A 12,111-nucleotide genomic window follows, 5' to 3' on the forward strand; every position below is an offset into this window, starting at 1 on the left:
GTGAATGGATCAACTTCCTTCAGAATGAAGGGAACCTTCTGTTGTCAGTCCTAGCCCTTGCAGCAAGTCCTTCATCCCTGAAGGGCTTCATCTTCCTGTGCCCTGGTGCTAAACATCAACTTAAAGATGCGGGCAGCTTGCTTCTGGTTTGGAGCTGGATGGTGGTGGAGAACCCCAGGTCTCACAGGCTTGTTTAGCAGCGGAATGGCTCCGTTTTCTTGGGAAAGACTGACCCTCGGATAATTCCTGGGGAGCTTCCTGATGTGCTCTGCTGCCCAGGCTTGTGCTTATGGCCCACGACTCCCCCTCGCTGTATGTATGCGAGGCTGAAGTGCTGATATTCTGTGTGTGCACACAGCATGTAAGCAGAGAGAAGCTTATTTTCCAAGGTGGATTGTGTTTGCCTGTGTGTGGAAGGACATCTTGAGCCCCTGAATGTGAAGAGGTCAGAAAGACTTTAAGCTAAAACCACCAGGCCCCATTTCCTGTTTTCTTTGCTCATAGTGCAATATTTTGCAGACATCTGCACCACTATTTTCCGCATCTGTAGAATACTTCAGTCTGCTGGCAATTTCCCTATGGAAGGTCCAATAAATGTTTTACAGATACCAATGTGTTGGGTCCCCTCTCACCTTGCAAGCTATTCCCACTTACAGGCAAAGGACAGGAAGGTGATAAACGTCATGCCAAAGGGAAACCTCGGGCAAGGGAACAACGCCAGCTGCAACTATGTGGAATAGTGACTCAGGAGTGTTTGAGGTAGAAGAAACCTCTAACTAACCAGCTAAGTCTTTCCTGGCTGGCCAAGAAAGCCACGGGGGAGGCTCGTTCTGCATGCAGGTCCTTGTGGTCTTGTTGCAACTTAACCCTGGTTTGTCACCTTTGTCACCTGTGCTGGCCCTGGGCCTCTTTGTGCATCTCCTCCTATCCCTGCCCAGCGGGACCCTCTCTATTTCAGGGCCCCAGACCCAAGCCCACTTTGCACTCATATCCCCAAATACCACCTCTTCCCAAAGCTCTGCTCAGTGCCATTTATTATGGGAGTAGAGAAAGGGGGGAAAAAACTCAACCCAAATGAATACCCAGCACCTTTGAAGAGAGACTTCTAAATATGTTCACTGATTTTGGTGCGAAGTGAAGGATCCAATTGTATTAGATTTGTGGGAGAGGGAGAGATGGTGGTGGCTGCCGCACAGCTAGCAGAGCATGCCTGTGAGTAATGCCTCCCTCCTGTCCTCCATTTGCTGCTTGTCCTTTAAATCATCAGACGTTGAGCCGGGACCAGCACGGCGGCACAGGGCGCTCCTGCTCCGCGGTAGCTCTCAGCAGCCCTGCCAGACACGTGGGGAATTAGCTGAGCTGCTCTGCAGAGCCGTCTCCTTGCACTGCTCAAGCTGAAATGCAAAGGTAAAAAGCCTGGTGTCAATAATGAAGAATCATAGGACTGCAAACCTGAAAAGGAAGGGGTTATAAATCATGAAGGAAGACTTTTTTAAAGCAAAATTCTTTGTGACCATGTCTGACATTCCCTTAAGAGACATCCTGTGACTTATAGCGTGCGTCTGGGATCCTCTCGCCTCATCCTGGCTTATAAAACAGCTTTAAACTGCTGGTAAAGAAGGGCATGGGCTTGTGCCTGGGTTTACAGCTTTAGTTCTGAATGAGAGAATAAAGTAAAGCGATATTGAGAGCAAGGAGGGAAAACAAACACAGTCATAAGCCTATAAAAGTCTTAGCCGATTGCAATGGCAAGCATCCCGCTGGCGACAGTGACCTTGAATGAACTAGGTGGGATAAAGTCACCAGCCTGGAGTGACGGCTGAAGAACCAGGCTGGATTCCAGCGGACCGAGTGAGAGAGCAGATTCCTGACAAGACTCTCCCGAGCTCCGGCAATGGCTTCTTGGTGTCGGAAATGTGGACAACAGGTGCCCAGGAATCCACCCTTTACTGGCGTCCGAATAACAGAAGGAGAAATGAAATCTTACCACGATTTTATAGGAAGGTGCATTAAACTGGAGAGCATGGCAAAGAAAGGTATGTGCAGCATCTTTAACAGCAAGAGCATCTTTTCTTAGTGGTGGCTGCATTGTGTTCCTCGGAGACCTGCAAAGCACCTGCTTTTCTAATGTTTTCTTTAGGGAGCCAGTGGTGTAAATAATTTAAAGGGAACTGCCTGGGCTGGGATCTTAACTCCAGTATGCCTGCATTTGACTTGACTGTGTATTTCTGGGATATTTGCAGTGATTTAACCTAGGGGAGGTTAAAAGGGAGTGCTGGACTTGGATGTTTGTTTCACAAGGATGTTGACACTGAGATTTCTGTATATGTGTCCGGGGCAGGTATTGTGCATATAATACCTGTGCAAGGAGATGGAGCATGGGGTTTCATGACCCAATTGATCCTGCCACCCCATGCTGTTAAATTACAAAGCAAAAGGTCAAAATCCTCCCTGTTGAAAAGCTGCTGGTTTCACTCAGGTTTCATTTCATCCTACCCACAAAAGGAGCTTGGCCTGCCCAGGTGTTTGTGCCCGGTGGGAGGCAGATGTGCAGGATGGTGTTTTGGGTTGCTAGTGTAAGATGCTGATGGATTTTGTCAACTGCACGTAAACTCTGAAGGGTGTTAACTATTTAATCACATGTTGAGGTAGCCAAAGCAGAACAGTTCTGTCTCAGTTTGTTGCTGGAGAAAGGTTAACCAAGGAGCCCTTTGGTTTCAGTTGCTCTGTTAATTTGGATGAATGCTTAGCAAAGCTCAAATCCACAAGCAGACCATTTGCTTGTACACAGCAAACCTCAAAGCATGCAATATGATTGTACTCTCCACTGAGTTGTTTATTATGATTTGATTAGTTTTTCAGCGAGACTTTTTTAAAATGGCCATGAACTGAAGTTGCAAATGGCTTCAGTTCTTCCTTGATGAATCATATGTGGAAATGTGTATTTCGGAGTTGCATGCAGTGTGGAAAACTGGGAAGAGGCTGCAGAAAAAGACGTGGGCCAGAAGCAGGCAATCTCCTGGCAGCTGCTGCTTGCAGTAAAATGGAGTTTGCAGATGCTGGCTCCAACAGAGCTGTAACGCAGCGTGCGCGGGTGTGAGAAGCCCCAAACCGGCTGCTGCTTTGGGCCGTTCGCCCTAACCTAGGGGCCCTCTGCCTGCCTGGCCCCGAGGCACCGGGCTGAGCTGCCGGCGATGCTGTTTGCGTCGCCTCCTTTCCAGGGCAGCGTTCCCAGCTGAGGGCAGCCTGGCCAAAACGCTGCGTATCCGACACAGGACCAAGGAATCGGGAGCTGAATTTATGACCAGGGAGGTTCCGGGCTGGGTAGAGCTGTGGATACCTGTGGCCTTTTGGAGGCAACTCAGACATCTGCTTCTCTTCCTCCCTGCGGATAGAGGGGAAGCCACTGGCAAGAGCTTTGCCATGGTTACTGTTCCCAAGGAAACTCGTTCGGTGCCTTTCGTGTTGAGAGATGACCTGGCATAGCAGCATGGACAGAAATTCCTTAAAATCATTTGCTGCAGGAGAATGGATGGAGTTACCTCTGCCCGAGCCTGTCTGTTTTGTGAGGCAGGGAGCATCTTTGCTGCTTTCTCCACTTCTCCCCACGGGGCCGCAGGAAGGGCAGAGTCGCTCTCGGGGCCAAGATGCCTTTGGCTGCGGATGCTGGAGCGCAGCTCCTTGACCTGTGAAGACAGCTCCTGTTCAGCTCTTTCCAAAAAAATATATATGTATATGTTCTTGTCCATGCTCAAGGCTGCTGCTTGAATAAAAGAGGGTAATGAGTCTGCAGGCACCAAGGAGCAGGCAGTTAATTACTGAGGCTATTCAGAGTCCTGCTTCACTGCAAAATGAGCAGGTTCTCCTCATCAGTGGCCTAGAGACCTGTCTCGAGCTAGCAGAATTTCTGGGTTTGTCCTTCCCTAGGACAGAGGAATGAAGCAATTCTGATCCCCAGCAAGCATGGGCGCTTGTGCCCCATCCTGCTGCTGTGTCTCTAGGGCAGCTGGAAAGAAAGGCAATCCTTCAGATCCATCTGAAGGAAATCAAAATGGTTTAGAGTAGTTGAGGACAAACCCAAACTTCTCTGGTGCTGTTTCCAGGAAGGAATCCCATCTGAATGAGACAAGGCTGGATTGATTTGAGGGCTTTTTGGAGCTCTTCAGTAGTGAAATAAATTAGGAATATCTTCCTTCCCTGCATATTTGGTCTCTTTACAAAGGTGCTGATTACTGTTGAAAGTATGACTATCACATGAAGAATGAGATTTGCAGGGTAAATTGCAGGGATTTTGTGTAAATAAGAAATACTGTGGAGCCCACTGAGATTCAGTTGCAGTCTCCTCATGCCTTGCTTGGAATTTTTCTCTTTATTTGCATTCAATGTCTATTCCCTTCCTTAACGGAAAAAAACCTGCTTGGGGAACCTGGGATAAGTCAGCAATTTTGCTTTTCCAGCTGGCTAACACTACAAAGGAGATAAAACAGAGAATTTTTATTCTAGTTATAGAGCTTTTGGAACAAAGATTGTTATCTTAGATGCCGATTTCTCTCTTTGCCTTTTTTCGTCGATATGCACACGTTCTGTTCCTGTTGTACAAAACTAAACTCTGTCAGAAAAGTTCAGGATGGTGGGGAGAGTGGAGAGTGCGTAGCTTGATTTCCATTTAAAGAGTTTTGAGAGATAAGTACCACTGAAGATCAAGAGAAGAAATTCTCAGAGGACAAGTTATAGCAGAAGCCTTCTGGGTACTTGTTTTCCCCTTCCTTCCACAATACCAGAACAAGAAGCAACTTAACGAAATGGAAAAGCATTAAATGGGGATGATAGATGGATTGCTGTAATTAGTGATGTTTTGTTAACTTGGGGGACCTATTGCCACAAGATGATAGCTCAGTTTGCTCTTCTGCATTGCCTGAGCTGCAGTACCAATTGTCTGGGGAGAGAATCTTCTGCAAAAATAGTGCTCAGTGTGATGGGAGGTTGGGGAGAAGCTGTAGGGCAGCATTCTCGCCCAAACTGTGTCCGTGGAGCGTCTCTGAATCCAGGCACATTCAGCCACCCTGCAGAACCTCTTCTAAACACCTATTTCTGCTGCTAAGGTGCTGACCTTGTGAATCACTGCTGCTTTATCTGCATTTCTTTGAGGTTTCTAAGTTGTGGACTCTCCTCCTTTGCTGTCTGGGCATTGGATATAGAACTGGTGGTGCTCAAATAGAAATGGGGATAAATGAAATTCGGTTACAGGAGCCCACCTACTCGGTGGGTATTTAGACTGTATTAGATTTCCTGATCCACAAATTTTGGATCCTCCTGGTTCATTCCACTTCTCAAGGGCCAATCTCCCCTGCTCTTTTTGCAGCAGCAGGAAGTGATGACTGTGGTTGTCTTCCTCCCCTCTCTCACCCAGGGTGTCTCGGCAGCTCCTGTTCCGTGTGGGAGCAGTGCTGAACATGGGGAACATGGTCCAGTGTGGACCATTAAAACGGGGCTTGCAGAGCCCATCAGTTTGAGCTCTGGGCTCGCTGCCCCGCGTGCGGCCGTGCGGGAGCTGCCCCCTGCACGGCGCGGATGTGGTTACGGAGCTGCTTGTTAGCCAGAGTGCCCTCGGCCAGCATCGGAGATCGGGGAGGACAAGCGGGGAAGCTAAAGGACTGATATGATCTCTGAGGGTTTTTTTTTTTTTTTTTTTTCTTCCCTTCAAATCGTACAGGTTGACTTTACCACTAGGCTCAAAGAGGTGATCTGCCAGTAACAGGATGAAAGTAAAGGAGGGGAAGCCCTGTTTTTTTTTTTTTATTCAAAAAAAAAAAATCACTGGGCTGGAAACTGAAGTGGGAGCTCTGGAACAAGCCTATTCCTTTGCCTTAGAGGGTTCCAAGGGAAATGGTGAATTTGCAGTTGCCGCAAGTCCTTAACATAAGATTAAAGAGCTTTCCAAAATGCTCATTTAATCCAATTTCTGTGTACTGCTTGTGTATTTAGCGAGTCAAACACAATGAACCAAGCTGCCTCTTGTGGTCCTGCAGTGAAAGATCTGGGAGGATGATGCTCAAGTTGGTTCCTTGGCTATGGGCTAATCTGTGTGTTTCTGGAGATGGATACTGTGGGTTCTGATGCTCAGATGTTGCAATACATTTCAGTGAGGTGAATTAGACCAACTGAGGATCGGTTTCTTGAATTAAAGTATTTTTTGTATGTACTGCAGATGATCACTGATAACTGGAACATCTTTAGGTGCTATTCTATTCCATATGCTGGAAGGACAATATTTGGATAGCGCAAAACCTTGTCCTGCTGAGACAGGTAGGACTAATGCTTTTGCTTCTACCCCACTAGAGAGCAGACACGTCCTACAGTGGCACGCTGAAGTTAGCCTTACAAGTTGTATGGAGATGCTGATATTTAAAATGCAGCACTCGTAAATCTGGTTTACGAAGCTGAAGAGGTGCTGCCTGCTGCGCCTTCCCCTGCGGATCCGGAGGATTTCCCTGGTGCCGCCCGGGAGAGGGCAGTGCACAACAGGAGACTTTGTGCAAGGAGTTCTGCTGGGCACCGGCTGCCCCTCGCTGGGGCAAGGTTGTCCTGGGGGCTCAATCACCCTTCAGTGAGTCCTGCCTGCAGCCTCCTCTTCCGAGAGGAGCGATCGCTGAGCTGGAGAGCAGCTCTCATGTAAACCGATCTCGTATGAACACGTATATTGATAGGAGCAGCAGAGTAAGATTACACGTGTGCTATAGCTGGTAAGGTCACTTATCTGGCATGTCCTCGAGGGGCGGTGAGGGAAGAAAAGCACAAAACATGGTTGCATGGCATCTTTTTGCTCTCCTAGTCTGCCTACGTCCACGTGGGGTCTTGTCCTGAGCCGCACTGGTTGCAGTGGGGTGGGAGAGGATGATGTTTCCTGGGGGGAGCTACCCTGTACCTAAAGCTTCTGGGCTGCGAAGGTTTCTGCCAGCAAAGGGACTGCTGTGCCAGCAACCCTGGTGCTCGAGTAACGAGTCACGATTGCTCCAGAAAGCTGCCACCGCGGCGTCCCTGCTGTCCCCCAGCAGTGGCACGTGCCTGCTCAGCCCCCGGCAGTGTGCGGCTCTCCTGGAGCATCCGGGGATCTTCCTGGGATTCATGAGGTTAGTCCCCTACCTGGGAAATGCTCTCGGCTCTTGCGGGCAGAGCCGCAAGTCCCGTGCTGGGTGCTCCGGGGCAGCGGGAGCACCGGGGCAGCGCCGCACGATGCTATTTGCAGCGCTGCCCCTGGTTTTCTTTGGCCCGGAATACTCTGCTATTTAAGCTATTTTAATGAGAGCCCTTTCCACTCCCTAGCCTGGGCAAGCGAAACTGTTTTGTCTCTGCTGGGGTTTACCTTAGTCTCTCCATGCTAAGCTGTGAATGCCGAGGAACGTGCAGGGTCCGAGCGGGAGCTCTGGGAAGGAGGGAGCCAGCGGTGCCGTGGGGAGGGCTGCAGCCTGGGTGTGCGGCGGCTCAGACGTCCCCTCCGTGGCTGCTGTTACGGAGCAGCTCGTGCCGTCTCCTCCAGGAGAGCGTCCGCTCCCTGCAGCGCTGCTCGGATCCAGGACAGCATCTGCAGGAGGCCCCTGTGCCCTGTGTGAGCTTATCCCGCCGCGGGACGCGAGGGGCTGGAGCCGGGCACGCCGGTGAGCTCTTGTGTGGCCACGCAGCCTTTGGAGCGTGGAGTGTCTTCTCCTGTTTCCTATGTTGCTCTTTCTCAGGGACATCTGAGCCGAGGTGCTGGTGACAGCCTGGGGGTGGCCGGGTCCCTCCAGCAGGCAGGTGGCCGATGGGCTGCGTGTGTCCAGCTGCTCCGGCTCGGGACTGGTCTCCAGTGGCAGCAACCCGGGCTTAGAGTTAAGGAGCCCTGTTCAGGAGGGAGCGAGGGAACGCTCCTCTGGCTCCCAAGCTGAGTAATCTCCCTAAAATACCTATGAATGGGCTGCGGAATGGCTTGGGATGTCTCTGAGGCGCTGTTGGAGCCGCGGAGCTGTGCGCTGCCGCGTTGCTCCGGCTCCTCGAGAGCTCCGGGGCAAAGTGCCGCAGGGAACGCGCTTCAGCTCCCGCTTGGCTGCCTGGGAGTTGGGTCTGTCTTGGTGGGTTTTAACATCACAGTGTGGAAATGTGAAATCTTCCTTCTGCTCTCTGAGCAGTAATTTGTGCTGCAGCTCTCCAGCCTTGCTGGGAAGCAAGGATTTTGTGGAATAAAATGAACTAACTTTTCTCTGGCAAGGATTAGAAACCATCCAGTTTGCTGCTGAGGGACTACACGACTGGGTTGCACTGCCTTAAATCTGGGCAAATTCCTTGAAGGTGCAGCTGAGGTTGACCTTGAATGCTCTGACCTCAGATGCCTGTTAATGAGGGAAGTTTGTCCTGTGGGGAGCCAAATACAGCAGGATGTGGTATAGGGGATGCTCTATGCTCTGTGAAACTCAATAGTGTTCGTCTCAAAAAATCCATGTTTGCAAGTGATGTGAGATGGTGTGATGTTTTGTTCTTTGCTCATTATAGAAGGTTCATAATGTATGAAGTCCTGTAAATCGCTCTTGTCATTTTAAGCCAGTATTTTTACAAGTATCTTAAAGGATGAAAGTGACCTGAAACCCCCAAGGCGGGTGTATGATTTAGCTTCTCGTACCAATACTGAATGGCTGTAGAAATCCTTAGCGCGCTTACTAAGTGTGTGTACACAGCACACAAACACGTTAGCATACACAAATGTGTTAACATTAAATGAAAGTAGTGGTTTATTTTCATTTTCTTTCCTGTTCTCTAATCTGGGGGAACAATGTCAGTATCTGAAATTTCTGGCTGTCCTCCCTCACTTTTGATTAACACATATTTAAATGTGTAACTAAGCTCTTCAGCATGTGAATAGTTACTGTAGTTCAGCCTGAGGCCTTTGCTTTTCCTTAGGCACAGGCACCTGCCTGAGGGCTCTGCTCAGCTGGCAGCAGCCTGGAAGTCTGGATCCAAAGCCCGGGAGCTTGGGGGAAGTTCAAGTTTGGATCCAAAACTGCTTTTCACTTAGACTTCCGATGTCGGGCAAGCGCACACAGGCCTCCCCCTGGCTACCACCTGCAGAGTCCTTGGTTTGCTGCAGCTGCTGCGATTGGGGAGAAAATGTGGAATTTCCCTTCTATGTAATGGAGCAGTTGACCTGCAAGCAACTGTAGAAATGATAATGATAGGACCTTCAGTGTCTCACAAAACTTTCTAATATCCAGGGTTTGCACTTTTAGGCTTGCAAGACACTTTTTTTAAAATTATTTTTATTTTACCAGTAACCATAGTGGGCTGAAATACCTACCTTAGAAGTCTGCAGTATGGGAGTTTCCATCTGGAAAAACATGATTTCAGTTCCTTATAAACGGCTGTCGCCCTCATCCTGGTTCTTCACAGTAAATTGCCCTCCTGTAAAAATCCTTGTTGGGACAATACTTGTTTAAGTGAGAATATACAACTACTCAGAAGTACAAGAAATTGTACTTAAAATACACTCAGCAGGTCTTACAGTGGTGCTTGCCCACCAAAGGATCAGAGAGATGACATGAGCCACCTCTGCTGCAATTTGGCTGTTGCTTTAAGCTGATCTGTGTGTGATTTAGCACTGGAGGAGGTAATCCCAGCTCTGGGGGTGTTCCTTCCCCACACTGTCTGGGTGAGCACTAGTGCCCTTTGGGCTCCTCTGCAGAGAACTGACCCAGTTAAGACCTAATCCACTAAAGTATTGCTTCCCTTCTCTTTACCGTATCTTTATCCTGACTTAGTTTTAAGTTGGCTCAATTTGGGTTAGCAAAAGAGTGGTGGTGGAAAGTTGCAGAAGGGTAAGAAAAATGATGTGATTTCTATTAATTTCTATTATCCTGACTTTTCTTTTGTAGCTTTTCCCAAAGCCAACATTAATCTATAGTGCAGTCAGCTGGTTTCAGTGAACTGATCTTGCTGTTTATCTGTCCAGGCTAAAAGAATAAACTCTTAAAGTAAATAACAGGCCTAAGCAGTAAGGAAGGGAAATTGTGTGTGTGTGTCCTCAGAAAGGGCAACTATTTTATTAGCATTTGCTTTGGAAATTGTGTTTGGCCAGAATACTTTTAAATTGGACTCTTTTTTTGTATGAAGACTTGGGCAGTCTCTGCTAGGAACTGAGTATATCCCAATTTAAGAAGAAAGCCAAGATAAGGCTGACTTGTTTCCACTGTTATTGTGTCCTTGCTTAGATTTTAATTGCCCTGGCAAGTTCACTTAGCTGAAGTAATGAACTCTGGTGTGGATAAAGATTCATTTATGGCAACCTGCACACAGGATTACAAGTGCATCACATAATGTTGTTTGCTCAATTAAGTGTGTTTTATTATTGATTTAGAGGAGCTGTGTAACTGCCCCTTCAATTCAAGGCCACAGGAATAACTATGGAGAAGTTAGGAAATGCCCAAGTTAGGCTTGCTCGGTTCCCTCGCCAGCCACTCAGCCATTGCCCATTTTAGTGAGCTCTCGAACTGTAGGGTCCTGGACTGTTTGTGTCAGAGGATGGGCCTGGAGTGACCTGGGGCTGCCAGATCTCTTCTGTAGATATCAGCAATGTGTAATGGGGCAAGACAACTGCTTCCAAGTGCCTGTGACCTCTCAGCTTCCTCAGACTTCTGAATCCCTGTGCGGTGAGTTGAGACGTGCTGATCCTCAGTGGGTTTTTCTGAGGCAATCGGTGCGTGTTGCAGCTCGTGTCAGCCTAAAGCAGGGTTTTTGAGCTGGTATGTGTCCCCCAGGGACATGGCATGTTGAGGCTGAGTGCCACTTCCTGCGTGCATGTGGCTTGTGGTGTCCGGCAGGGAAAGCTACGGAGCCTGCTGGGATGAGGGGGAGGGATGGGCAGACAAATTCCCACTAACCTCGAGCAAAATGACTTGAGAGCAACCGGCCCTGCTGTATTTGCAGTCTCTAGTTTCTTCTTTTGCTGCAAGAGCTCTACTCAATTACTTGAATGTCTGATTCCTAGTCAACAAAGGGATTTGGTACCACCTTTCTCATCCTCTGGACTTCTCCTCCCCTGGCTGTTACGGGAAATCTCATGTGCTTCGCAGGAGAGTCTTGCCTGGTTAGGGAACGTGATGAATCTTAACCAGCCCTCGGCAGCTCTTGTTTCTATTACTTCATCTGATTACGCCACAAAATTCCTTTGGTAACAAAGATCTTCAGAAACCAGAAACAAGCTATTCTTAAAGCAAGATCATAGACTGGATGGAGTGGGGGGAATGTTCTGCTCAAGACTGGCTGGTATTAATGATGCCTTCACACTAGCAAGCATCAAAAGCAAACTGCTGTGCTGGTGGTTTTGTTGCCTTAGAGCAGCGAGCAAGTCCGAGATGCTGCAGAGGGAGGCAAAGGTCCAGCTCGTTTGCTGCTTCTGCCGAGTCTTCTGGTGACGGTGTCAGACACTCTGGAAACTCGTTCCATCTTTGTGGCTCTGCTTGTGGGAAGCTCAGCCTTGGTCCCCAGCGCGAGGGCTGGGTCTGCGTGTGGGAGCTGCACTGCGCCTTCCAGGTGAAATGAGGATTTTCCTCATTGGACGCCCCAGGGTGTCTCTGAGTTCAAAACATTTTTAGTTACTACCTTTTTTCCCCCTCTTACTCCTTTTTTCTGTGCTTGGCTTTAGTTTAGTTACCTCTAAACTTCCCTTCTTGTCTCCCCTTCTGCTCCCACCTTGGTGACAGTGTGGTTCGAGACTGTGGGAGGGGGTAAATGCAGTGGGATGGGGGGCTAGGGGCTGACGTGCACTTCTGCCTGCATTGCCTGGCCTGCCAGACGTGCAAAGCCGGTGACTTTGTGCTGCTCTGTGTGTCATTGCGATGCACAAGCGCTGTCCAAAGAGGAGAACAACTCTGGGAACACCGAGGATTAAAGATTTATGAACTGGATGTGGGCAGAATAAGCTGGGAGGAGGGGGAGTGCTGTAGCATGGCCCTGAACTGCCTTCAGTGGTGTCAGCTGAGGCTGGCAGGGCACCCCGGGGGACACGGGGAGGCTGCTTGGCCCCGCTGCCTCCAAGCCAGGGAGCTGTGTTGGGCACCCGGCCCAGCAGGCAGGGAGATGCTGCTGCTC

At 49.1% G+C, this 12,111-nt stretch overlaps 1 protein-coding gene across 6 annotated transcripts in view; it reads left to right on the forward strand.

Annotated features, from left to right (window-relative positions):
- The first annotated feature begins 1,568 nt into the window (after positions 1-1,568).
- The window catches only part of MCF2L2 (MCF.2 cell line derived transforming sequence-like 2), a 135,004-nt gene continuing 124,461 nt past the window's right edge, over positions 1,569-12,111 (forward strand). For all 6 annotated transcript variants that reach the window (XM_088523851.1, XM_088523853.1, XM_088523854.1 and 3 more), the window contains exon 1: positions 1,569-2,036. In XM_088523851.1, the coding sequence (XP_088379977.1) occupies positions 1,895-2,036 (142 nt within the window). In that variant the 5' untranslated portion in view covers positions 1,569-1,894. The remainder of the gene's footprint in view (positions 2,037-12,111) is intronic.

Source organism: Tinamus guttatus, unplaced genomic scaffold (genome assembly GCF_059628265.1).
Source record: "Tinamus guttatus ecotype Peru unplaced genomic scaffold, ASM5962826v1 Tinamus_guttatus_pri_ptg000198l, whole genome shotgun sequence".
In the NCBI taxonomy this organism is placed as follows: Eukaryota; Metazoa; Chordata; class Aves; order Tinamiformes; family Tinamidae; genus Tinamus; species Tinamus guttatus.